The sequence below is a fragment of the Pseudochaenichthys georgianus genome, chromosome 9 (assembly GCF_902827115.2).
Source record: "Pseudochaenichthys georgianus chromosome 9, fPseGeo1.2, whole genome shotgun sequence".
Lineage (NCBI taxonomy): Eukaryota > Metazoa > Chordata > Actinopteri > Perciformes > Channichthyidae > Pseudochaenichthys > Pseudochaenichthys georgianus.
The window spans coordinates 17,638,061-17,664,415 of record NC_047511.1 but is presented as its reverse complement, the minus strand read 5'-3'; the positions used below and the strand labels follow the sequence as shown (position 1 = coordinate 17,664,415).

General features: G+C 43.5%; 1 protein-coding gene across 2 annotated transcripts in view; it reads right to left on the bottom strand.

Annotated features, from left to right (window-relative positions):
- LOC117452023 (protein shortage in chiasmata 1 ortholog) overlaps nt 1–26,355 on the bottom strand; it is a 31,436-nt gene that overhangs the window by 3,145 nt on the left and 1,936 nt on the right. Inside the window, exons 1-20 of one of the 2 annotated variants that reach the window (XM_071204262.1) lie at nt 26,044–26,104; nt 25,818–25,923; nt 25,599–25,740; nt 25,417–25,521; nt 23,525–23,654; nt 21,436–21,530; nt 19,346–19,564; nt 18,485–18,922; nt 17,576–17,791; nt 17,282–17,476; nt 16,987–17,079; nt 16,333–16,514; nt 16,180–16,252; nt 15,887–15,956; nt 15,369–15,544; nt 15,106–15,214; nt 14,451–14,562; nt 13,907–14,028; nt 13,704–13,791; nt 12,948–13,079 (exon numbers count right to left, since the gene is read on the bottom strand). In XM_071204262.1, the coding sequence (XP_071060363.1) occupies nt 12,948–13,079; nt 13,704–13,791; nt 13,907–14,028; nt 14,451–14,562; nt 15,106–15,214; nt 15,369–15,544; nt 15,887–15,956; nt 16,180–16,252; nt 16,333–16,514; nt 16,987–17,079; nt 17,282–17,476; nt 17,576–17,791; nt 18,485–18,922; nt 19,346–19,564; nt 21,436–21,530; nt 23,525–23,654; nt 25,417–25,521; nt 25,599–25,740; nt 25,818–25,829 (2,709 nt within the window). In that variant the 5' untranslated portion in view covers nt 25,830–25,923; nt 26,044–26,104. Of the gene's footprint in view, nt 1–12,947; nt 13,080–13,703; nt 13,792–13,906; nt 14,029–14,450; nt 14,563–15,105; nt 15,215–15,368; nt 15,545–15,886; nt 15,957–16,179; nt 16,253–16,332; nt 16,515–16,986; nt 17,080–17,281; nt 17,477–17,575; nt 17,792–18,484; nt 18,923–19,345; nt 19,565–21,435; nt 21,531–23,524; nt 23,655–25,416; nt 25,522–25,598; nt 25,741–25,817; nt 25,924–26,043; nt 26,105–26,355 lie in introns of those variants that run through there. The other variant, XM_034090437.1, reaches the window with a different exon arrangement.

The following is a 26,355-nucleotide window of genomic DNA, read 5'->3' as shown; positions in this document are numbered from 1 at the left end:
CTGTGGCCGGCTGTGCGCTGTGCAGAGCCTCGACAGACAGGTTTGTGTCAGCGTGTTGCTGGTGATGGCTGTGGTCCCGCACCCTCTCCCAGCCAAGTTGTCCTGATTGCCGTCTTATTTTTTGTTTGGCTTAGACTTTCTGGTGACGACATTATTGCCGCTTCCTCTCCCATAAAGTTGCCCTTATGCTCTTTTGAAGTTCTGCTTGTGGCGTTGTGCCCGAGATATCATTAGCATTTGAGTCCCAGCTTTGGCTGCGTCCCTCATTCAGTTTAGCATGGAAAGTCTAACACCTTGCTGTTAAGCTTAATTATTTAATGCTCTGCATGTGCGGTTACTACTGTAACCATGGCCTACGGTTCTATGCGGGCTGTTTTCTTTCTTAGAAGCTAATTATCTGGTCTTAACATTATGTTCTGACTTGGTTGCTTGATTGTTAGCAGCAGCCGCTTGGCTAACACCTTGCATGTACTGTTAAGCTTCATTATTTAACTCAGCCGGTGATGGCAGTGCTCTCGCTCCCGCTCCCGGTAAACGCATGGTATGGTTGCAGTAGCGCTATATCGTTGTATTTACTGCTCCTAGTACTAGACTCCTAGCACTAGGACGATATGCAGAGAACAATCTTCAATGTGTGTGCTGTGTGCTCTGCATGTGTGGCCGTTAAGGAGGATTTCATCCTCCCAATATTATATTATCTAGTGTGCAGCCGTTTGGCTGACACTTTTAGGCACCAGCCACAGTTACTAGTGTAACTACGGTTCCAAGCCGCGTAAGTACTGGCCATAGTCAATACCGTAAGTACTGGCCATAGTTACTACTGTAACTAAGGTTCTAAGCCGTAAGTACTGGCCATAGTTACTACTGTAACTACGGTTCCAAGCCGTGTAAGTACTGGCCAGAGTTACTACTGTAACTACGGCTCTATGCTGTGTAAGTACTGGCCATATCTACTACTGTAACTACGGTTCCAAGCCGTGTAAGTACTGGCCAGAGTTACTACTGTAACTACGGCTCTATGCTGTGTAAGTACTGGCCATAGTCAATACCGTAACTACGGCTCTATGCTGTGTAAGTACTGGCCATAGTTACTACTGTAACTACGGTTCCAAGCCGTGTAAGTACTGGCCAGAGTTACTACTGTAACTACGGCTCTATGCTGTGTAAGTACTGGCCATATTTACTACTGTAACTACGGTTCCAAGCCGTGTAAGTACTGGCCAGAGTTACTACTGTAACTACGGCTCTATGCTGTGTAAGTACTGGCCATAGTTACTACTGTAACTACGGTTCCAAGCCGTGTAAGTACTGGCCAGAATTACTACTGTAACTACGGCTCTATGCTGTGTAAGTACTGGCCATATTTACTACTGTAACTACGGTTCCAAGCCGTGTAAGTACTGGCCAGAGTTACTACTGTAACTACGGCTCTATGCTGTGTAAGTACTGGCCATATTTACTACTGTAACTACGGCTCTATGCTGTGTAAGTACTGGCCATATTTACTACTGTAACTACGGCTCTATGCTGTGTAAGTACTGGCCATAGTTACTACTGTAACTAAGGTTCTAAGCCGCAAGTACTGGCCATAGTTACTACTGTAACTACGGTTCCAAGCCGTGTAAGTACTGGCCATCGTCAATACCGTAACTATGGCTCTATGCTGTTTAAGTACTGGCCATAGTTACTACTGTAACTACGGCTCTATGCTGTGTAAGTACTGGCCATAGTTACTACTGTAACTACGGCTCTATGCTGTGTAAGTACTGGCCATAGTTACTACTGTAACTTCGGTTCCAAGCCGTGCAAGTACTGGCCATAGTCAATACCGTAACTACGGCTCTATGCTGTGTAAGTACTGGCCATAGTTACTACTGTAACTACGGTTCTAAGCCATGTAAGTACTGGCCATAGTTACTACTGTAACTACGGTTCCAAGCCGTGCAAGTACTGGCCAGAGTTACTACTGTAACTACGGCTCTATGCTGTGTAAGTACTGGCCATATTTACTACTGTAACTACGGTTCCAAGCCGTGTAAGTACTGGCCAGAGTTACTACTGTAACTACGGCTCTATGCTGTGTAAGTCCTGGCCATAGTCAATACCGTAACTACGGCTCTATGCTGTGTAAGTACTGGCCATAGTTACTACTGTAACTACGGTTCCAAGCCGTGTAAGTACTGGCCAGAGTTACTACTGTAACTACGGCTCTATGCTGTGTAAGTACTGGCCATATTTACTACTGTAACTACGGTTCCAAGCCGTGTAAGTACTGGCCAGAGTTACTACTGTAACTACGGCTCTATGCTGTGTAAGTACTGGCCATAGTTACTACTGTAACTACGGTTCCAAGCCGTGTAAGTACTGGCCAGAGTTACTACTGTAACTACGGCTCTATGCTGTGTAAGTACTGGCCATATTTACTACTGTAACTACGGTTCCAAGCCGTGTAAGTACTGGCCAGAGTTACTACTGTAACTACGGCTCTATGCTGTGTAAGTACTGGCCATATTTACTACTGTAACTACGGCTCTATGCTGTGTAAGTACTGGCCATAGTTACTACTGTAACTAAGGTTCTAAGCCGTAAGTACTGGCCATAGTTACTACTGTAACTACGGTTCCAAGCCGTGTAAGTACTGGCCATCGTCAATACCGTAACTATGGCTCTATGCTGTTTAAGTACTGGCCATAGTTACTACTGTAACTACGGCTCTATGCTGTGTAAGTACTGGCCATAGTTACTACTGTAACTACGGCTCTATGCTGTGTAAGTACTGGCCATAGTTACTACTGTAACTTCGGTTCCAAGCCGTGCAAGTACTGGCCATAGTCAATACCGTAACTACGGCTCTATGCTGTGTAAGTACTGGCCATAGTTACTACTGTAACTACGGTTCTAAGCCATGTAAGTACTGGCCATAGTTACTACTGTAACTACGGTTCCAAGCCGTGCAAGTACTGGCCAGAGTTACTGCTGTAACTACGGCTCTATGCTGTGTAAGTTCTGGCCATAGTTACGACTGTAACTACGGTTCTAAGCCGTGTAAGTACTGGCCATAGTTACTACTGTAACTACGGTTATGCCGTGTGAGCACTGGTCATGGTGACTGCTGTAACTACGGCTCTGTGCTGTTCTCTTCTTTAGAAGGAATCTGGTCATAAACATGTGTGTTATTTGACTTGATCTCGCTTGATCGTTAGCAGCAGCCGCTCGGCTAACATCTTGCGTGTACTGTTAAGCTTCTTTATTTTACCCAGCTAGGTGAAGGCAGTGCTCTCGCTCCCGCTCCCTCTGCCGGTAATGCGGATGTAGCTACATCCCTTTTTCTGTTCGGCGAGTAGCAGCACCGCTCTACTCTTCCCGTTCAGCAGGTAGCTGGTGAAGGCTGTGTTCCCACACCCGCTCCCGGTTACGCTGCATCTGGCATTCGTCTCTAACTCAACCAGTGAAGGCAGTGTTCTCGCCCCCGCTCCTGGTAGACGATGAACTGCCTCGTTTTTCCGTTAAGCAGGTAGCCGGTGAAGGCTGTGTTCCCGCGCCCGCTCCCGGTTACGCTGCATCTGGCATTCGTCTCTAACTCAACCAGTGAAGGCAGTGTTATCGCCCCCGCTCCTAGTAGGCGCTGAACTGCCTTGTTTTTCCGTTAAGCAGGTAGCTGGTGAAGGCTGTGTTCCCGCACCCGCTCCCGGTTACGCTGCATCTGGCATTCGTCTCTAACTCACCTTAACCCAGGGGTACGGACCGCAGCTCCGGCTGGGTCTAATTGACAGTCGTCAGCGATCTGGCAGGGGCCCTCTGGCCCAAGAGTTGTCCGTCCTTCTGTCCAAGGACGCAATCGAGCCAGTAAGACCCTCTGCTTAGCCCAGGGGGTACTACTCGGCGTACTTTCTCGTGAGCAAGAAAGTCGGCGGATTTCGCCCGATCTTGGACCTCAGAGGAATCAATAGATTCCTGAAGGTGCTGCCATTCTATATGCTGACCACTGCACATGCACAGGTGGAGTGGTTCTTAACCGTGGACTTGAGGGATGTCTACTTCCACGGGGGCTGGGCTAGATGGTGCCTTATATTCAGTTCCTCCGGCCCTTGGGCAGACTGGCGGCTGCCTCGGCCGCTGGGCCCTTAGGCTTGCTGTCGTTGCGCCCCATGCAGATGTGGCTGAAGGGAAGTCAGGGTGTCGCAGCATTGCCTCCACTCTCTGTCACGCTGGAGGGGCAGGGCCTATCTCCTGATGGGCGTGCCCATGGGCGCTATCCCATCCCGCCAGGAGACCATCACCATAGGTCAGTGCTTCTCAAAGTGTGGTCCGTGGACCACTGGTGGTCCGTGAGCGCCCCCTAGTGGTCCGTGAGTATATTGGTAACATTTCACATTTTAAATAAGTTAATTTAAGTTTTCCGCACTGTCGCGGGAATATCTCCGCAATGGAGCAAGCTTAAGTTTCACTTTCGATTGCATGATATAGCCCAGCGCAACACCTTCGTCACACATGATGCCGCCGGTTTGTACCATTTTCAGGCGATTTGTAATCTGTTCTAGAAAAACTATGTGTTTTTGGATATTTGTGGAGTTAGGTGGTCCGCTTATTGGTTAAGTGGTCCTTGGTATGAAAAAGTTTGAGAAACACTGCCATAGGTGCATGTCTCTCAGGGTGGGGTGCAGTGCGGCAGGGCAGGACCGTTCAGGGTCTGCGGTCTGCCCAGGAGGGTGCGCGCCAGGTCAACGTGCTAGAGCTTCGGGCTGTGCAGCTCGCACTCACGCACTTTCTACCCCAACTGGGGGACAAGAATGTGCGTGTTCCTTGGGGACAGCATGTACGTTGTTGCTTAGACAACAGTCCCTTCTAGATAGTGGACGTTCTCACTCCACTCTGAATTTATGTGGCTGCTATTTCTGCCCGACATGTTCGGGTCGACGGCGCCACGGCGGGGTGCCACAGGTCGGTGTCCCTCTTTATGAGAGGGGCTTTACGGCAGCGTCCCCCTAGCACCCCGAGGGCTCCGGCTCGGACCTGCCCCTGCTGCCGGATGCCCTATCATCTCCTCCCTTCGAGCCCCTGGCCCAGGTGGGGCTTAGGTGGCTGCCCACGAAGGCAGCATTTCTGCTTGCCATAGCCTCAGGGAAGCGAGTCGGGGAGTTGCATGTCCTCTCCGTAAACGATACATGCCCGAGGTGGGACTCTCAGGCGTTGCCCTTTAGGCAAATGTGGCATTCCTGCCCGGGGTCCTTCCACAAACCCACTTCAATCAGCCTGCCCAGCTGGCACGCTTTGACATTCAGGAGTACGGCACGTCGAAGTTGCTGTGTCCTGGGGGTGCCCAAAGGGCGTATATCAAGGCTACTGCCTGTATACGGCAGTAGGAGCAACTCTTGATTTTGCCCTGGCGGCACTAAAGGAGGTTATGCCCTCTAACCAGTGGCTGCCCCACTGGGTTGTCGATACCATCTCACAGGCTTACGGGGCCAGTGGCAGCCCCCTGCCATCGGGCTGAGATGTCACTCTACAAGGAGCATCTCAACATCTTGGGCTGCCCTGAGGGTGGTGCCCCTGGAGACCATCTGCGCCGCGGTGTCGTGGGTGTCTTCTGGCATCAGGTCAATGTCGCCACCCCCAATTCTTTGGGCGTGGTCCTTTTGCCGAGCTCCGCTGTTTCCAGTGGTGAGCAAGGGCTTGGATTCTTCATGACATTGTTGGTATAAGTCATCCAGTGCTCTTAAGCCCTGAGCCTGTTTTTCAGGTTTTAGGCTCGAAAATGCCACTAACACAACAAAGACGACATCTTCACTTCTAAAAGGGTTAAATTAATAATCTTTTCTCTCAAAGCAAGGTTACATCTGTGAGTTGGATGTAGAAGTGTCAGAATCAATATAGATGTTTTTATTTTTAAAGTAAATTCAGATGGAACATAGTAAAAACATGTAAATTCTAATGTCCGCCTAAAAAAAACCATTACTTATAGTGAAAACCACCCTTGAATGATGGGTTAGTAGACTAAAAGCTTTAGGAATCCAAACTATAACATATAATAAGTACCCTGTATCAAGATTGATGCAAAACAAGTAGGGGTGTAACGGTATCCGTATTCGTCCCGTACCGTCACGGTTCGGACGTCACGGTTCGGCACATGCAGTCAAACGGCGAATACGTCTTTTTTTACGAGTGGGAAAAAAGTCTGTCACTCAGGGCAGTATTACACTATATATAATCCAGGGGGCGGTATTGCGCCTAAAAGCCAGCCGCCCGTAAATAACAAATGAAGAACAAGAACAAAACACAACCAAACGAACACAATACATGAAGAAGAACAGTTAGTAGCTATGGCGAGTTCACACAACACACAGGAGCTAGAAGACCCACCTGCTTCTTTTAAATCAGCTGTGTGGGAACATTTCGGGTTCCCTGTGGACTACAATAATGATGGGGTGCGAGTTGTGGATCGGATGAGGACGGTGTGTCGGCGTTGTTCGACAGCGGTGCGGTACGCTAGTGGTAACACGTCAAACATGCTCAATCACATCCCAGTCAGTCTCAGTCCCCAGCTAGAGGGTTTTCTCGACGGCAGGTGACATAGTTACCCCCAACAGATCTGCCCTCACTGCTGACAACGTAGACAAACTCATCTTTTTGAAGAAGAACTTGAAAATAGAGTAAAGCTTGAGTACCTTTATTTAGGCATAATGGTCTCACACACTCACAAGTTAATTACACATGTTAGACATTGCTCCTTAAAAAGGTACAGATTTTATTTAGTTTTATATTTATCATTGTATTTATTTTATATTTTGACATCAGGAGATGTTATACAGTTCTGTATTGCCTTTTATTGATTGTGATTGAAACACTTTATTTAAATATTTTCAAGACATTCTTTTTAGTTGTACAGCTTATTTAACCTCAGCCATTATAACTAATATGGCCATCTGAGTGTGTGTGGTACTGTTTGCGGTTTGTTTTTAACTGTGTAATACAGTTAATGATTCCAAATGTTAGAGTTCCTTATTTTCATACCAAAACGTGCACTACTGATAAAAATAAATAACAGCAAAAAAAAATTATGCATTTGGGACTTTTTTTGCTTTTCCTTGTTGTACCGAACCCGTACCGAACCGTGACCCCCAAACCGAGGTATGAACCGAACCGTGACTTCTGTGAACCGTTACACCCCTAAAAACAAGTGAAATTTGACCTTTTTAGAGAGGTTTCGAAATATAAAGTCCAGGCGGACTCACCTCTGGGTAATTTGGGAACCATCAGTTCCATTTGAACTTTTTCACTGTAAAAATCATTTTATTACTTTGAATTATCACTATAGGTATTCATTCCATCCAAATACAACTGTTGTGGGAAAAAAAACCAAAAAAAAAACATACTCTGTTATCCTCTTTAGGCCCCACGGACCCGAAATCGCGTCATTTGCAGGAAACAACGTCTAAGGAACCTTAATATTTAATAAACTATGAATATTTTATATCCATATAACGGGAACAAACTAATTTAACTGATCTTTTTCATTTATTTTTTCAAAAAAAAACACACAATGCTAACAGTGAGCCCGAATTAGCACCGAGCGAAAAATGCTAACCTATTACTGCACCGAAAAGCACTCCTAGCTCCCTTATTACCCTAGCTGCACATCCAACACATTGTTTATGATCGTAAAGACTAGGGATGCGCGATATTGGTTTTTTGAAACCGATACCGATACCGATAACTTCCTGCTTATCAAGACCGATAATAAAAAAAAAATTACGCCACTAATTATTTTAACGCATGTGTATTTTTTTTCCTTAGCCGCCCCGTAGTTTCAGAGCGCATCAAGTTTAAAATACCATCTACAAGCTGATGCTGACAGCCCCGCTCCTGCCGCCCGCTTGTGGCAGACCACACTTCCACGCTCACCGGCAGGCACCGACTGGCCATCTGGAGGACCGGCAGGGTGTGTGTATGTGTGGCCCGAGCGAGCGAGAGAGAGACCTTACGTGCATTGTTGTTGTTAGCATCTGGTGCTAGCTAGCTGCGCTAACGGATATAAGGAGCTGTTTAAATGAAAACAGAGGAGCGACATTTCGCCACAACTGCGCCGAGCACTTGACTTTGTGCAGGAAGCCAGACAGTGGGACATTGTACGAAAAGTCAGCACACTCAGCACGGATACATGAACATGATTGCAGCTTCCAGGCAGCTCCGGTTCGAGCATATGCCTTGAGTTGCGCGCACGCACGCACGCACGCACGCACGCACACACACACACACACACACACACACACACACACACACACACACACACACACACACACACACACACACACACACACACACACACACACACACACACACACACACACACACACACACACACACACACACACACACACACACACACACACACACACACACACACACACACACACACACACACACACACACACACACACTTTGTATTGTATTATTGTCTTCGTACGCTTTTAACACACCATCGTAGCGATGGCGATGTTTCAGGTGACTGATCAGGTTCGAAGTATTAGGGAGCGCTGGATTTGTGAAGAACTCCCCTCTTCCTACACCACTAATACCACAGTACTGGCAAAACGGGAGGAGCCGAGTGAAAAACAAGCGCCCCTCATCCCAATCCACCCACACCGCAGTATTTTTTTCTTTTTAATTACCCAAAAAATATATTGTATATTATCGGGGCTATTAATACTGTTATCGGGTTTATCGGGATGACGTCATAATTCCTAATATCGGACCGATAATTATCGGGCCGATAATTATCGTGCATCCCTAGTAAAGACACAGAATCTAATGGTGCCCACCTCAACACTGAAAGATACAAACTCGCGACGTTATCAACAAAAACGTACATCAAAACAAGTGGCGCTAGCGCTAATGAGCTAGGCTAACATGGCTCACCTTCCTCTTTGTCTGGTCTAAACTGGTCTTCAATGGCATAAAACGATAAAAACGATGATGTAGTTAATCCATAGGTTAATATCCAATGTGGCTGTGTCCCCTTTGAAATGTTCTGATAATCTATAAGCAATAAAACTGCAATTCCGTTATCTGCTGTCCACTCTGTGCTCCGTGCGCTCTGGGTCCTGCTTCCTTACGTAGTAAACAATAAGTAAAGTCTGCTGCGTAATGTACTTAAGCTGGCTGGCATTCTTTATACTTTACGCAGGACCATATCTCTGGAACCCATTGGTCGATTTGGGTGATTTACACCTTTTTCTTAACCATTACATCCAATAGAATCGATGGGCAGTTCCCAAATCCACGTAAACATTACCATTGCGGACGTAATAGAGAAGCAAACGAAACATATCTGAAAGTACAAGCCTGGACGGCAAAACATTATATCCAGTATATTGCCATAAATATGATGATGGATTATCAGTAAAAAATTCTACGTGACACAAAGCCATTGGATTAACCTTGAGCGGCGTTTTTATTCCGTTGAACACAACTTTTGATCACAAATTAAAAAAGGTAAGACGTAATTATTGTAATATTTTTGAAACCGGATGTTGTTTACTTTCTCTTTTCTGGCTGATAGCTCCAGGAATTCGGGGTCCTACAGTGATGATATTACATGTGTGGAATCTGTGGAGTCTCAGCTTTAATCGGATATCTTGTTTGTGCAGTTACGATAAGTAATAAGGGCATTTCTACCGTGAGTGCTGTGCAAAAGTCCGTTAGCATTAGTTAGCATTTTTTCGCTCCATGCTAATTCAAAGGCTTGGTATTACTCGTGTTTCTTTTAGCTACAAATGGTTCACATTGTCAGTTAGCTGAGTTTCTTACCGTTAAAAGGGTATGGAACATTAATCGTTTCATAAATGTTAAGAAGCCCTGAGACATAGTCTCATAAAAAAACGGTGGGAGGGGTCCACTGGGGGGACCCTCGGGCTTAAGAGGTTAAAGCACCGCCTCTGGCGGTCAGTAGGGACGAAATAGAACGATAGTTACGGCTGTAACTACGGTTCTATGAGTCCCGGATGACCGCCAGAGTTTCCTGTCACTCAGAATTCTTGTGTGCTCGCGAGAAGATTCTGGGAACAGATCCTCTGGGCTTAAGAGGATCTGTTCCCAGAATCACGTCGTCACGTGGGTCACAGGTAGGGCTGTGCATCTTCACTGGTCTCACGATTCGATTCGATTACGATTATCCTGTCAACGATTCGATTCGGTTCGATATCCCGGTGCATCACGGTGCATCACGATTCATACCAATGCGTTGCATCCTCAATTTTCTATATTACTGCACATGGCTTATTTTTCATCAATGCATACATGTAGTAAATACAGATTAACTCTCTTTTTATTATTTAGAAAGTGCTTCAGAAATCAATAACATAAATGTCTTGACATTAATTTATAAACCAAAATAAATGAATTGTAAAGGTCTAGCCTCCGTGTGTGAAGTTGTTCCATCCTCAAAAACAAAAAGCTAATGCTTCTGCAGTCGAGCTGCAGCTTCTAGCCACGGTCTTCTGTTAAGAAAGGACACTGAATGTGGCATCACACACAGGACTTGAGTCTGAACACAGCAGACAACAGGAGTATTTACAACAGCATATACAAACAAAAATAGTGCATGTGGGTGCACACTTACATTCTCTGTCTTACTGTTACATAAATCCCATGAATGTATGAGATTAAATTAGCTTCATTATATCTCAGTGATTAAGTGAATAATAAAGTTTCTATCGGGTCACTATCAGCCTGTCACTCATTATTTGCAGGGAGGGGGCGGGGTTTGGAGGAACGGAGGAGACGGTGATCGCGGAAGCTTTTTTCCTCCTGCCTTCACACACTTTACACACGTATATATCGTCTGAAAATTGCTAGAGGACATTCATACTCTGCAATCCAAGACTTAATTAAATCCACCAAAAACCTGACATGATTGTAACGCGATTATTTTTGAAAAACATAAATCCCTGTCTGTGTCTCTGAGCCGCAGCGACACGGAGTGATTCAGAGCGGGTCCTCCTTCTGCTGTTGGTTCTGGACTGGTGGTGTTGTGTTGGTGGATAAAGCAGACTGCTCCGTGTTCGGTGTTGCTGTGCCGCTGTCACGTATGTTCCCTGATCTCTGTGTCACCGACCGATTTGATATTAAAGTGACAGAAAAAACGTTATAGTAAAGCCGCGGCCGGAAAATCAGGAAGCAACGTTACTACTCTATAACCGATTATCTTCCGTCACTGCATCGAGACTGAATCGTCCACGTCCGCATCGCAATGCATCGTAGAAACGATTATTTTCAACACCCCTAGTCACAGGTGACTTTGTTGTTATTGGTACTCGAGCTGCGCATGCGCGCGGTGGACATATCCAGTGCTTAAAGCACCGCCTCTGGCGGTCATCCGGGACTCATAGACCGTAGTTACAGCCGTAACTATCGATTTATATGAATATAAAACATTTTTATTCAGCATAAAGGCCTACAGGTCTCAGAACTGTTTCTGTACTCTACTGGGGCCTTCAACAGCTGAACGTTGTGAACACATCCTTAAAAGGAAAAGTGGAAAAACAAGGAAAACATTATCAATGGAAGAGTAGGAAAACGTTAAGTATAAGAAATGGAACTCAACCAACTCACTGTCAGGGAGTTTAACTGGAACAATATGGCCAGATACTTGATGTTTCCCAGCATGCTGTGGGTCTGAGAGTAAATCACTCGCATGTGTTCTGGGAATGCTCTGGGATTTGCCAATACTGGCAGACAATCCGAGATAGCATAAGAGAAACTTAAGATCCTGGGTAGGTTACCACGACAGCAGCTTGGCTTTTCTAAAGCCTAAAAGTTTAGAATAATGATGGTTGCCAGTAAAAAAAAAGAGGCCTGCATTTCCTGACTGGTTCATTGTGATGCATGACATGCTTGTAGTGGAGGATTTAACATTTGCTTTGAGACTCATGATCATAATTGATAAGTGTTTGAATTGATGAGTTGGGTTTATATAAACCCATACAGAACACACACAGGTAAGCCCCCTGGTTTGCTCATATTTAAAGACCAGTTTTTCCTTATTTGTAGGGATGCTCCGATCGATCGGTCACCGATCGAGATCGGCCGATACTCACTCTCTCCCGATCAATCGGTGCTCTCTAAACATGCCGATTGCGAGAGCCGATCGCTTGACGTAAAATACATGACACTTTTCTCTGTGTGCGGCAAAACAAGCTCGCCAAAGTGGCTTCACCGGTCTGGCAGTATTTTAAGGTGTCCGAAAAAGACAGTAAAAAGCGGTATGCAACGTGTGTGAAGCAGAAATCCTGCAGCTCCGCCCGCTGTGACGGACCGGTGAGCGGAGCAGAACACACAAGAGTTAGACCTAACACACTTAGCTATTTTATCTACCTCTGGAACAAGCTAAACTAGTTATAAATATATTTATTCTTCACTGTCGGGTCACTCATTACTGGATCAGTGAGCCGCATGAGATACTGACAGGCTGTCAGGAGAGGGAGAGAGAGGGAGAGAGAGAGGGGGGGGAGAGAGAGAGGGGGAGAGAGAGAGAGGGAGAGAGGAAAAGAGAGCGCTTCCGCTAATTTCTCCCGTGTTATTATCCAAAGTGAATGTAAACTTGAATAATGTACATCATTTGAATGGAATAATTAAGTTGATTGTTGTTTGTGGAAGCTCCAGTGAATGAGCCCCATTAACTGAGTTTAAACATCACTTTAAATGGAAGATTTAAAGTGTCGGCCGATACTGATTCTGGCGATCGGCCCCAAAATTGGCGATCGGAGCATCCCTACTTATTTGATTAATGGTTTTGTTAGTTTTCAAACAAAGAAGTGTACAATGTGAGATTATTTGTAGATGTTGTTGAACTCAAAAGACAAAATATGCATGCGGTGGGTGGATGTGGTGATTGAATACCAAAGAAAAGCCTCTCAACCAGTCTGTGTAACTTCCTGTGGAGGCATCACCTCTGAGGGGATCACAGCCAGCCAGTCTCTGTCCAGGAAGTCGTGAGGATCCCTCTCACTGGCCATCAGGCTGTGGAAGCAGATCCGGCTGATCCATTTGGATATTTCCATCACGTCAGACAACATCAGCACCTGACAAACACAGCCAATGACTTAGTGCTTTATATTGGGTTTGAGCTCAACCACTTGTTGAAACTCACAACCAATTAAATAACTTGAGAGATGTAGTGATCACATAATACACCAGATTAGGGCTACTTGAGGTGTTTGACCTTTCAAACTGACGTTCTTGAATATTCTCAAGTGAAAAATGTTACCAAAAAGAATGTCGTCAAGGAAACACTTTGCAAGGTTTTGATCAACCTCATCACACTATATTATTAGCTTTTTGTATTTATTTATTATTTAGACTTCTAAGAGACGTCAACAATTGAGCCTATTCAGAATAAATCATTCACGTGTCTTTTGTGCAAATAATGACTTAAATGTTTGAGAATTAGGGGGTGTTTACTTGCAGATTTATGACTTCATTATCTCCGTATACCTATTATCTAATAATTTTCGATCCCCTTCCATTTTTTTAATAAAGAAAAAGTCAGGTGTTCAAATGTTTTTGACCACAGTATTTATATCAGTAACTACATTTAATGCTAAAGTATATGGTGACTTTTTATTAGCAGTATCTTTCTGACGGAGGTTTTTTGACAGCATGGAAAACCGTTAAAGGAAAGAAACTAAATGATGTTTGTGTTATACCTTGACGTCTAGATCCTCAGACTTCATGCCAAACAGAACCAGAGAGGAATAAACCAACACCAAGTTGCTGAAGGCTTGGCCAGAAAATCTGCCATGACAGAAAGACAGGCAGCAGTGATGGTGAGCCTTTGTGTACAAGATGTTTGTGTGTGTGTTTGTGTGTGTGTGTGTGTGTGTGTGTGTGTGTGTGTGTGGACTCTCACCCTCCTCCCTGGCTTTCTCTGCAGTGCAGGATAAGCCAACAGCAGTTGTACTGCAGAGAGAGAGCAGTCAGCCTCATCACTACGCTCTCACTCGCCCGCTCCTGACACAGCTCATCCTCCTCCTGCGCACACACACACACACACACACACACACACACACACACACACACACACACACACACACACACACACACACACACACACACACACACACACACACACACACACACACACACACACACACACACACACACACACACACACACACACACACACACACACACACACACACACACTTCACACACTTATTTTTCCAGTTACATGCAATGCTCAAAAACCTCAGTAGAGGGAAGTAAAAACATTTCCAGAAAGGTAGTATTATATTGTGTGTGTGCCTGTGTGGTGTGTGTGTGTGTGTGTGTGTGTGTGTGTGTGTGTGTGTGTGTGTGTGTGTGTGTGTGTGTGTGTGTGTGTGTGTGTGTGTGTGTGTGTGTGTGTGTGTGTGTGTGTGGGAGGATGCAGCAGGAATCTGTGTCCCTGGTACCTGAATGACGATAGCGGTGCTTTCATCCACCGTGATCACACAGTAGTGTTGGGTCCCTCCGAGGAACTGGAGGGATGGACAGTGGCTCCTCTCCAGCACCGTTATATTACATCTGTTCAGTGACAAACACACACACACACACACACACACACACACACCTTTCACCATATGGTGTTCTAATGATAGCTTATCATCATTGGCAAGTGTGGTAGAAGCCCGATTGTAAATTGTTTGAGGTATGTTTTCTTCAAATGTTCTCTGGATAAATATTCTACCTATAGGCGAGATAGGACTTCCATAAAGAGAGGTACACTAGTATAACTAGTAAAGCTGAAACTGATTCTTGATAGACAATTACTTAGAAACCATTTTGATTATTGAGTTTTTCTTTGCTTGGTAATGTTTTCATTCTCAATTTCCAGCTCTCAAATGTGAGGTTTTTTGTTGCTTTTCTATCGTACGTCATATTCAACTCTGAAACAAATTCCAGATTTGGACAAAACCTACATCACACAGGTATCTCATCACTACGTTCGGAAAATAAAATCAATTGATGATGCAGGTTGGTGCTTTGCTATTGAGTCCTGATGTTTTCACTCGATATGGAATGGAAATGGGGCTGGATATTATTCATATTTTGTATTTAGACATTTACCCTGACTCTAGGGTCTGCAGCAGCAGTGGACAGTTGAGAAGCCCCTCTGTGACAAACAGCACATTGGGCACATTTTCCTCCAGGCACCACCAGCCTTTACTGTTCTCTTCTGGGGAAGAACACAACATATAACACATCCCTTTACCACAGTGTGAAGTGTGTGTGTGTGTGTGTGTGTGTGTGTGTGTGTGTGTGTGTGTGTGTGTGTGTGTGTGTGTGTGTGTGTGTGTGTGTGTGTGTGTGTGTGTGTGGTGGCAGCTGACCAGTGTCTGAGATGATGGTGTTGAAGCTGAGGTGACTGATGCCCCTCTCTCTGCAGACTGTTGCCCACGGCGACTGTCCCGGATGGTCGTACTCCACAACCAGAGAGAAGCAGCTCCAGGGGAAGTCCGCCCCGACGTGCTGCTCATGCACCACCACACACACACTGTGATGCATTCTGGTACCACAGGGTGACAGTGGGAACACAACAGTGTGTTAATCACCACACGGCAGCATGGAATGATGTCTTTAACACTGCAAAACATTTACCACTAACTCCATTACACCAAAACTCTCTAGCTGCCCGTACAGTATGCAGCGATGCAAGGGATGACTTGGTTGTTATAATATAATGTAAATAAAAATCGGAATGAAAAATATATTAAAACAAGCTTTTCTTTTATTTCATAATTCCTTAGATAACACGCATTCCGATGTGGTTGACAAGTAATGTTGAAATATATTTGTATAAATAATGATATTTATACAAAAATACTAATTAACAACTTTCCATTTGTACCTGCTGACCACACTGGCTCCATTCAGCTTCTTCTTGTCCCCCTCAGGACAAACTGCAGTTACAGCAGCACCTGGGACGACAACAACAAACATGATTACATGTAAAACACATGCATGATTACCATATGTTTGTTTACTAAAAATGCAGCAAACTCCTGAGTATTACTTTTGGCTTTTTATTTGCGAGTTTGTTCCACACAAGTGTTTGTGTTTAACCACAACACTTATTAACACAGTGCTATTTATTTTATTAGTGTTGGAGCCGATATGTGAAAGAGATCAAGGGTTGCTCACCAGCCACGTGGCTCAAGCTGCTGATGATTAGAGATCTGATGTCGTCAGAGTCGACTGATAGTAAGATGAGAATCTAAAGGAGGACAAACAGGAGCATAAGTGTTTCACAACTAAACATTAAGACGCGTTGGCTGCTGGTTCAACGGTTAATACTTTCTCCACGGTGTTCTGTCCTTGTCTGCCCTGCAGCTGAGCGGTCAGCAGCTGCTGCAGCTTCAGCAGTTTGAGGTCGGACTCCTGGTTCTTGAGACTGAGGAAGAGGATGATCTGCAGCCTCTTCACCAGCTGCTGCAGACTCTGATCCGCACACGCTTCCGCTGCCTTCGTCAGGTAATCTTTAGTGGATTAAGAGAAGGCCGTCAAACGTCACAACATCATACATACCATGTTACAATCAGGGAATTGTTTGAACACACACTGATGGATCACAAACATGAACAAACATTTTGAAGTTACAGAAGTGAAAACAGTTTGGGGTTATGTACGTGACATAGTGCGGTTTTTAACCCATGATTTTCCTATTTGTTTGTGTTGGAAGAGTCTCAGTTGGAAAAAGTATTTTTGTGCCTCAATCTTCAGCAACATTTAAACCAAAAATACAACAGGTGTTTGCTTTTGATATCAGCACTGTCAAACAAATCTAATAAAACCTCACCCACCGTCATGTGGATACACATTTCGCAAGTTTAAAAATGAAATAAACAATACAAAAGAATGTGTGTTCAGTATGTAGTATAGTATATATTTAAATCTTAACTATAAAATATAACTCCCCTAGGACCAAGTTTTGAAGTGAGTTAAACTGACCCGATGCAGTCTTAAGGTCACACTTCAGCAGCAGCTCCTTGAATGTCACCAGCACGTGAATCACAGCCGCCTGGTTGAACAGTACTTCCTGATCTGTGTGCAACACAAGGCCGGCAGAGGGCTTTTACACCTTTTCTTACACTGAATGAATCTATCAGTAAGGCAAGGCAAGGCAAGTTTATTTATATAGCACTTTTCAACACAAGGCAATTCAAAGTGCTTTGTACTCAGTACTAGAAAACACACACAAATAGCTTTGTACAATCGTGTTTCTGGATAATGAAATGACATGTACCTCTGACCGTCTCTGTGCTCTGTGCATGTTTCCTGCAGAGCGCCTTCTCCTGCTGTTTGAGGATGAAGTGTGTTTGGTCCGGGGCCAGGCAGCTGAAGTCCCCCGGCCCCGGGAAGTTAAGCCCCAGCTGCCTGGCAGAGATCAAACACGGCTCAGCGAAGGCCAGCAGCTCACAGTGGGCGTGCCGCTGACTGGCTGTGTGGGAGGATAAGGGGTTAAAAAAAAACGAACTTCAAACACCTTCTGAAACGTCTTTTCCATGCTGTTCTTAAGAGACATGTTTTGGTGTCATACCGTTGGCTTGGACCAGTATCACTCTGTGTTCCTGTCTGCCTTCAGGGCTGGACTGAGGGATGTTTTGACCCTTCGCCTGAACCGCTGCTCTCTGCTCTCTGGTAGCGTTTCCTGACACCACTCCACTCAAATACCTCTGATCTGGTGTTTGCCTCGGAGGATGTGGAGGAGGCTGATGATGCTCAGATGGTGCTTTTTGTTGGTCCACCATTAGTGCTGATAGAAAGAGGATGAGATGTCAGTGTGAGTCATTAGACCATGAGTACATAAGGTTAGTATATATATAAACGTACCAATTTTGTTCCTGATTAATCTATCGTTTTATAAAATGTCAGGAGATGGAGAGAACCAAATAATTCCCATAACCAACAGTGAAGGGTAAATATAAATCACTGATTCATTAACTATCAAAATGGTACATTATTTAAACTCTATGGATCAATTACTTGATTTATTATTTAATGGTTCAAGCTCTGTATGCTGTTCATAATAGTGTTCAGAAATAACCATAGAAAGATGTACACAAAGTTACTACATGGAGAGTTTTATAAACCAGGTGAACACTAGATGGAGACAGTTTTGAAACTGAAATAGATCCTACATAAAGTAATTTAATAATAATAATGATGTATCTACAAATAGCAAATATTGATGTCATGTGCTACTCCAAAGTCAATATGTCCAAGTAATGTTTTATTTTATATTAAACTAAGACTACCTTCAACTTGCACAAAATGCACACGTTTTTTGAGGCATGTATGCAAAATTATGAAGCGAGAAAATATATGAATAAGTACAGCTGCAAAAACAAAAAGGAGGTAAATGAAAATGATCTTGAAGCTTTTTGAGAGGAGACGCTAATAAAAACATTATCTTTCGTCGTTTCAACCAAACGATACCACGGTGTACCTGGAGATGAGCTCTGACGCGTTGCAGTCACCGAAGCCCTCTGCTGAGACCTCAGGATCATGAAGGTGGACAGACAGTCCATCTCCTTCTCCCCTGGACGTCCAAGGGACACCGCGCTCTGCTCCGCCTTACTGTATCCTCTACTGGTGTTGATGTCCGTCTCACGAGGGGAAAACATGGCTGCAACTTCTAAAAACCTCTTTTCTGAAACGTCATCTTTAGTGTTGGGTGCAGGTTCTGAAAATATTACCGCTGCAGGTTTGACTTCCTTATTGTTTGCTTTGTGCATCAGGAAGGCGTTCTGAGACGTGTCGGCAACAGTTTCTCTATGGAGATGAGAGTCCTCCGCAGGAGCTTCAGCAAGAAAAGCAGCAGGTTCACATTTCTTCGGCTGAGGGAACTGAGGTTTGTCCGTTGGATTCATCGTTACGGATCCAACTGTGAATGAGACCAGAGCAGGTGAGGTGATGTCAGAAATCTGCTGCAACTGTGTTAAACTCTCATCCTCTAAATGAAACTGTTGATTCAGTGTACAAAACAGGAAGGAAATAGTGAAACATGTTCATGACCAACCCTATATTTTGTATCCATCACCAAAGAAAAGCAAATAAATCCATTTGACTTTCCTAGAAAAAGTCAAACATCCCCATGTATTAAACTGTAATCTACATGGTTTAGCAAGTTTACGTGAACTAATAAAATAATTAATCAATAATCAAAAAAATCAATTAATGTTATATCCTAAGACTTAATAATGAATCCACTGTTTTAACTCAGGTTCATATGAAAAGTTATCATACATACAATTCCCCCTCTAATACACTAAAACAGAAGATTCAATAAAAGGTACAGACTACTCACTCTCCATATTTTCAGTTGACAGTTTTTTGAATTCCTCCATCTTCTCCTCTGTGGTGGGGGGTACCTCGGAGGTCATGCTCTCTGTGAACTGGCTGCTGTTGCACAGATCCACCTGCGGGGGTCCCGTCTCCCTGTGGGACTGCAGATCCTCTGACTTTATGACTCTCCGGGCTTCAGACAGCGGCTGAAACTCCACGACTGGTTCATTTATCTGAGGCTCTGTAAGAAATTACAGCAGATTCGATGTTGAAAAACCTACTTTGTGGATTTAAGTGTAGTGCGTGTCTCTATAAACGGCCCAGGAGACAGATTTAGATCAAACTTGGGCTACCAAAGTGCATTTTTTACATGTCTACAATTCGTGATTGAACCACAGCGAAATGCTTTAAAAAGTTGATACTGTACTTAATGACTTCTTTAAAAGGCTTGCCATAACTTTGGAGGACTCATGAAAGTAAACCAGTCAAAATCAGGGTAGCAGTAGTGACATCCGGAATATAATCCAGTTGGAATAAAAAAGATTTATTCTCTGATTCCCAGATAATTTATACTAGCATCATTTGACCGCTCTGTCTTCAAAACTCCTGCCACTAGTTTGTCTCCAATTTGAGACGGACACACACACACACACACACACACACACACACACACACACACACACACACACACACACACACACACACACACACACACACACACACACACACACACACACACACACACACACACACACACACACACACACACACACACACACACACACACACACACACACACACACACACACACACACACACACACACACACACACACACACACACACACACAGAGGACATTATAAAACCTTTTTCAATGGCAAGTTGTGATGAGCGGATTAAGCCTTATGAAGCTTTGGGGCTTTCTTTTTGTGAATACAAATACAAATGTTAAGCTTCAGGGTTTTTTTAAAGTGAGGAAACTCAAAGACATTTTGTTGTTTTGATAAAAGTAAAGCAGCCGATCAACACAAAGGCCAAAGCACCACGAAATGTTGCTGATTCAGAGTTTCATTCTTATCCGGATGCCTGGGTGTTTTTGTTAAGTCTTCTATATTCTTCTTTAGAAGTGCTGCCGTATCAAACACGTTACTGTGCAATGATGAAGTACAAAATGAATAACTGCATCGACTAAAAAAAACATACAATATTTTTCTATACCTAAAACTATTATTTTAACGTTATCCCATTCAACTGCAGTATATATATAGTATAATATATTTAGATTCTATATATTTATGCAGGCATATTCAGAGGGTATATGCAGGAATCCTGAAGTCAAATGTAATACCTTTTAAGACCTTTTTTAAGACCCTTTCCATACATTTTAAGACCTCATCGCCACTTCGAGTTCTAACCGGTTACATTGGCGACACACTTTACCTCACATTGACTATATACAGTATGGATTGTCCTTCCTCCTTATCTTCCAACCATTTGGACGCAGACTTGCATTTCCCCATAACGATGTTGTTTAACAACTGGCGTAAACGGACCTTCGCGCGCTATCAAGCAGTGAGCGTGAGATGTCCTGTTCAGATGACGTCAAACCCAACGGGATGCCATCAATAAACTACACAGAATCACACTACACACCTACGCCATGATTACATTCAGGCACACTGTAGAATACAACCTCTTTGGACCATTTATATGCTTTTTGAAAACAAGCTACAAAATGTAATACCTTGGAAAATGCCGTTTAATACTTTTTAATAGCCTTAACTTTCGCTAAATTGATTTATGAACTTTTGATACTTTTGAAGACCCCGCAGAAAAATATTATTTTCTCTTTATTTTATATATTTCTGTATTTGTTATAATTTGTCTGTATGTTTTTCCATCCTGGTGCTGCTGCACAAACACGTGAAATGTTTGATATATTTATGTCATTTAATATTCGTTCAATGTAGTGTTTTCAAACTAATGTTCAGACTAATATGACTTTTATCACCTTATTTCTTGTCTACGTCGCCATATTTCTTATTTATTTTCAGTATTTAACAACTCATGTATACAAAATGCTGAGCACCTCTTTAGCTATCAAACCTTCACCTGCCAACAGAAAGCCCATCACCCAGGACGGATGCTTCTCCGCCGTCCAAAGAGCCGCCTCCATCTCTGTCTGAGCCCTCGCTGACACCAAAGACCTACAGGACAATCATAGATGTTACAAGAGCTTTTGCACATGATGAGTGATTATATCCGCTATAATCTCTCCAAATGATTTAAAAGATAATGTTTGAACCCCTGTATGTGTTGAAAGAGAATTTGATATTTAAACTAAGGCTGTGAATATCCTTCGTATGTATGTTCACTGACATTTCAATAAAACCTCATCAGGTTGTATAAGCAGTTGGACAGTGGCGAGCCGTCAGGGCCCTCCTAAGATATTCTAAAAAATTATATTTAAAAACATAAAAAATAAAATATTTTTTTAGTTATATTTTTCATTAGTTTTACCAAAATAACTTGATTTAATTGTATTTAAAATAACATTTCCAAAGAAATAAATCCTTCCTATCTGCCTATTTAGTTTCTGTCGGAATGTGAAGGGTTAAATGAAAGAAGCTCCTTAAGGCCTCTGCGGCTTTCACACCAGCGCTTTTCAGTTTCTAGCTCCGAGCGGGAGCTTTTCTGGTTCAGCTCCGGTTTCCCTTTTCAGCTCCCGCTCTGTTCACACCGCCCACTGGCGCCCCAGAGCTGCCCCAGCAGGGTCATGACGTCACCGTTTACATCGCTGATTTGCTCCCCAACGGCAGCTCACAACAACAACAACAACTGCGTCGGGTCGATGATCGTGTTGCTTTTAATCACACGAAGCCAGAATAAATTGAATAACGACTTCTCCAACCTTATACTTTTCTCCAGAGTGCCGTGGTTCATTGTTTATTAATGTGTTTCTGCAGCATTTACCGACCGCTGCAGTGCTGGCTGCTCTTCCACGGGAGTGTATTCTCCCGTTAGCTCCCGGTTAGCTCCCACTGCAACGGCCGCTCTAAAGTATTCACTGTCCGACTCACACAAGCAGCTGATGCATATCCCCAGTTCCCTTAGCCTAAGTGAATGTGTGTCAGTCTGAATTGACACTGTTTGGTATCACAACGCTGTTATGAAAGTTTCTCTGGTATAAAACGGGTGATGTTGGCATAGCAACCGAAGCTAAACTGACTACTTGCATCCAATAGCTGCAATAATACAAAACAACACGTCTGCCTCTCTCCACAATGATCGCTAACAGTGAACGGATGGTCAAAGTAAGGCACAAATAAACAGAATCACACGAAGCCTGGTTAGTGTTGCCTGACTTTATAAAGTGTGTTTATAAGCACTACTGCTTGTAGGCATGCATAACAGTACCCATGTTCAGGGGAGGTGGGTTTAGTTTCCTGCACGCCTCGACGTAAGAGAGACGTAAGCGACGTCGCCTCTTAGCTCCGAAGCTCTTGCCTCTGGACCGACAATTTTTTGGAGCTGGAAATGAAGCGGATTCCGGAGCTAAGAGCCGGCGCCGCTGCGGTGTGAACAGGAAAACCCGACGCTTTTCAGGCTCTAGCTCCGAGCCGGAGCTGAAAAGGCGCTGGTGTGAAAGGGGCAGAAGATAGGAGCTGATTGGTAGTCCCTCTCTACATTCACAGAGGGCCAGCTATAGTAACTGAACGAGAGAGTAATGTCAAATGACAGTACAATTGACCAATCATATCTTCCCTCTAAATGGGTGGGCTTTATTATCGTGGACTTTATGACCGTTCCGCCCGCTGTGAAGTTTATGCATGTGTTATAATAACAACGGGTCAAGCTAGGCGGAAGTAGCTAATTAGCATAAATTCGTTCATGATGGCTCACGTCAGTAATAGTGATGACATCGTTGCGAAATTATTAACCGAGTCATTTTCGACATTGAGTTACAAAAAAGCAAAGGATCAGCTGCATGACCCGCCATCAAGTGCTTCATCCAAAAGGACAGGAGGATGGACTTTGTGTTTAAGTGATTTGATGATCGAAGGTAGGCCCAAGTCATTTTCAATGTGGGTCGCCGTGCCGACTTAATGCATTTAGAATTGTTACTTGGCTGTGGGTGCCCTGTCATGATAGGTGTTTATATAAATGGTGTTGTTCTGTGTGGTAGAGTACGGTCACTCACAGTCTGCCGAGCGCTGACAGCTCTTCCTGCTGCAGGTCACATGTGGACGGACAGATTTTGATTTGACTCGTCTCGGGAGTCAGCGTCAAAGTCACATCCAGCTCCATTTCAGTCGGAAGCAACGCTCGTCCTTAGAGGAATATGAAGTTTAATCACAGGAAGCAGGAATCCCGTAGGGAAGCTATAAATATAGGCCGAGGCTCTATACAGGACGGTCCTGTACACAACGCCAAATGGCTATATACAGGACCGTCCTGTACACAGCTCTCTGAAATGGCTATATACAGGACGGTCCTGCACAGAAGCCCTGAAATGGCTATATACAGGACGGTCCTGTATATAAGGTCTCTGAAATGGCTATATACAGGACGGTCCTGTATATAAGGTCTCTGAAATGGCTATATACAGGACGGTCCTGTATATAAGGTCTCTGAAATGGCTATATACAGGACGGTCCTGTATATAAGGTCTCTGAAATGGCTATATACAGGACCGTCCTGCAGCTAACGTCAAATGACTATATACAGACCGGGCTATTATAGCATGCTTAAGCAAGTTTCGCGGGTGGTAATGTAGGGATAGGATTCACAGATAAATATTCTCACGACAACATTATTTTCAATGAGTTTCCCCTCAATATAACATTGTGGCAATTAAATCTCTTTCCATGCCAATTGCTTAGCTTTTTATGCTGATTTCAGTCTTTTTTTTGGCTTATCTTTTTATGTTGTTTCAATCATTTTCTACTTTATATTTTCCAATGCACAATGTTTTACGTGTAAAGGATATCACTGCATACTTTAAAGACTACTCGGTTTTATTAAAACTGAAGTTTTTTTTTTTAAAGAATACGCCGACATTTCGTTGACGTGTAGTGATTTTGCATTGAAAGCAACACAAATCATTTATCGGTTACGCCGGCATTTTTATTTTAGAAATCGGAGAAACTGTCTTTTGAATTGTATGTCGTATGCTGTACATTTTTGTAATTTATCCTGCTGTAAACGTTAATTGTACACCAATTATATCCATATTTCTGTAGACTACATAAAAAGCCATTTCAGGGCTTCTGTGCAGGACCGTCCTGTATATAGCCATTTCAGAGAGCTGTGTACAGGACGGTCCTGTATATAGCCATTTGGCGTTGTGTACAGGACCGTCCTGTATATAGCCATTTCAGAGACCTTATATACAGGACCGTCCTGTATATAGCCACTCCCATAAATATATATTAAAAGTGAGTTGTTGCTGTGTCCAAAAAACAATGTATCATTACAGAAGACAGTCATTTAGGTGGGGGCAGTAGTAATAATTTACTCAAGTAGAATTTGAAATACCCCTTTTCTTTTTTAGGCTACTTTACACTTTTCTCCATTACATTTCAGGGGCAAATACTGTACTTGTTATTCTAAACTACATTCATTTAACAGCCAACGTGGTTTTTCAGATTTAAATTTAACCTACAGAACAAATTGGATTTTTTTTACCAGTTTATAAAATAATGCATTATTATAAGCAGATACAAGTAGCTCCAACCTTAACGACTACCTGCTTGAAGTACTATTTAAATATGTATTCATTATCGATATTGATCCAAAAATATATAATTGACTGGGCTTTCTGTATAAAAAGTACTTTTGCCTTTAATACTTAAAAGTACTTTTTGTTGCTAAAACTTGTAAGTTGGTAAAATGTTGAATGCAAATCTTTTACTTGTTATGTATTTTTAATAGTGTGGTATTTCACTTTCACGTAAGTAAATTATTTGACTCAAATCACTGGTGGAGGGTATAAGGTGTTAGATTTTAGTAAACCAGCAACTGTAGTAAAGATTTCTGTGCATAACGATCAACAACAAGTTTCCCTTTGTGTTTTCTCTCTGTAACTTTTACCTGCCAACTCCATCAGGCCTCCATCCATGCAGCACTTGTTGCCGGACTCCTTTGGTACTTCATACTTGGAAATGTCCACCGATACTGATGCATCTGAAGGGATAGCTGGGAGAAATGTGACTCCGGTATGTCAGTTTACTTTTCTCTGCTAATGTGCATTTGCGTTGTATAATGTTAGTTACCGTTATGAAGCATATCCAGAACAGGAGGTTGCTCATGTAGCTGTTCAGGAGCAACGTCCATCTGACCACAAATGCTTGAAAAGGCGGTGCACTTCTCCCAACTCAGATTCAGTGTGTCCACAACAACCGGCAGCAGCAGAGACTACACAGAAATACATTGAAATGTTGTCATTTCACACTTAATAAGAAAATCATTTGGCATTTTTTTATTTTAGTTACCTCTTCTTCCATTAGCGACTCTTTACCAAACTCCTCTTGAATGTTTGCACATATCGGAAAGTCACTGGTGTTTGCACCGGGAGGTTTTTCATAAGACGCACAGTGCCTGCAAAGCAGTGGTGGAAAGTAACTAAGCATATTACTTAAAGAGGACCTATCATGCAAAATGCACTTTTGTACGTCTTTTATACATGAATATGTGTCCCCGGTGTTCCAGGGAACTCACCAAGTGTCAGAAAACACAACCCTCTCTATTTTCCTCTATACCCAAATCTCTTAAAAAGGGGCTGCAACGGATCTGATACAGACTGATCCAGATTTGAACACTTTTATGACGTCACAGAAGTGGTGCTACGGCTATTGGACCAACTCCACCAATCAGGAGGAGACAGCCACGGACCTTGCCGTTCGAAAGCGCTGGAGACGCTGTCGTACATATGCCAGGCCTGTAGAATCAGAATCAGCCCACGAAAAGACGGTGTTAAATTGAGCGAAATGAGGAATGGCTAAAATGCATGATCTGTTTGGTATTTTGAAA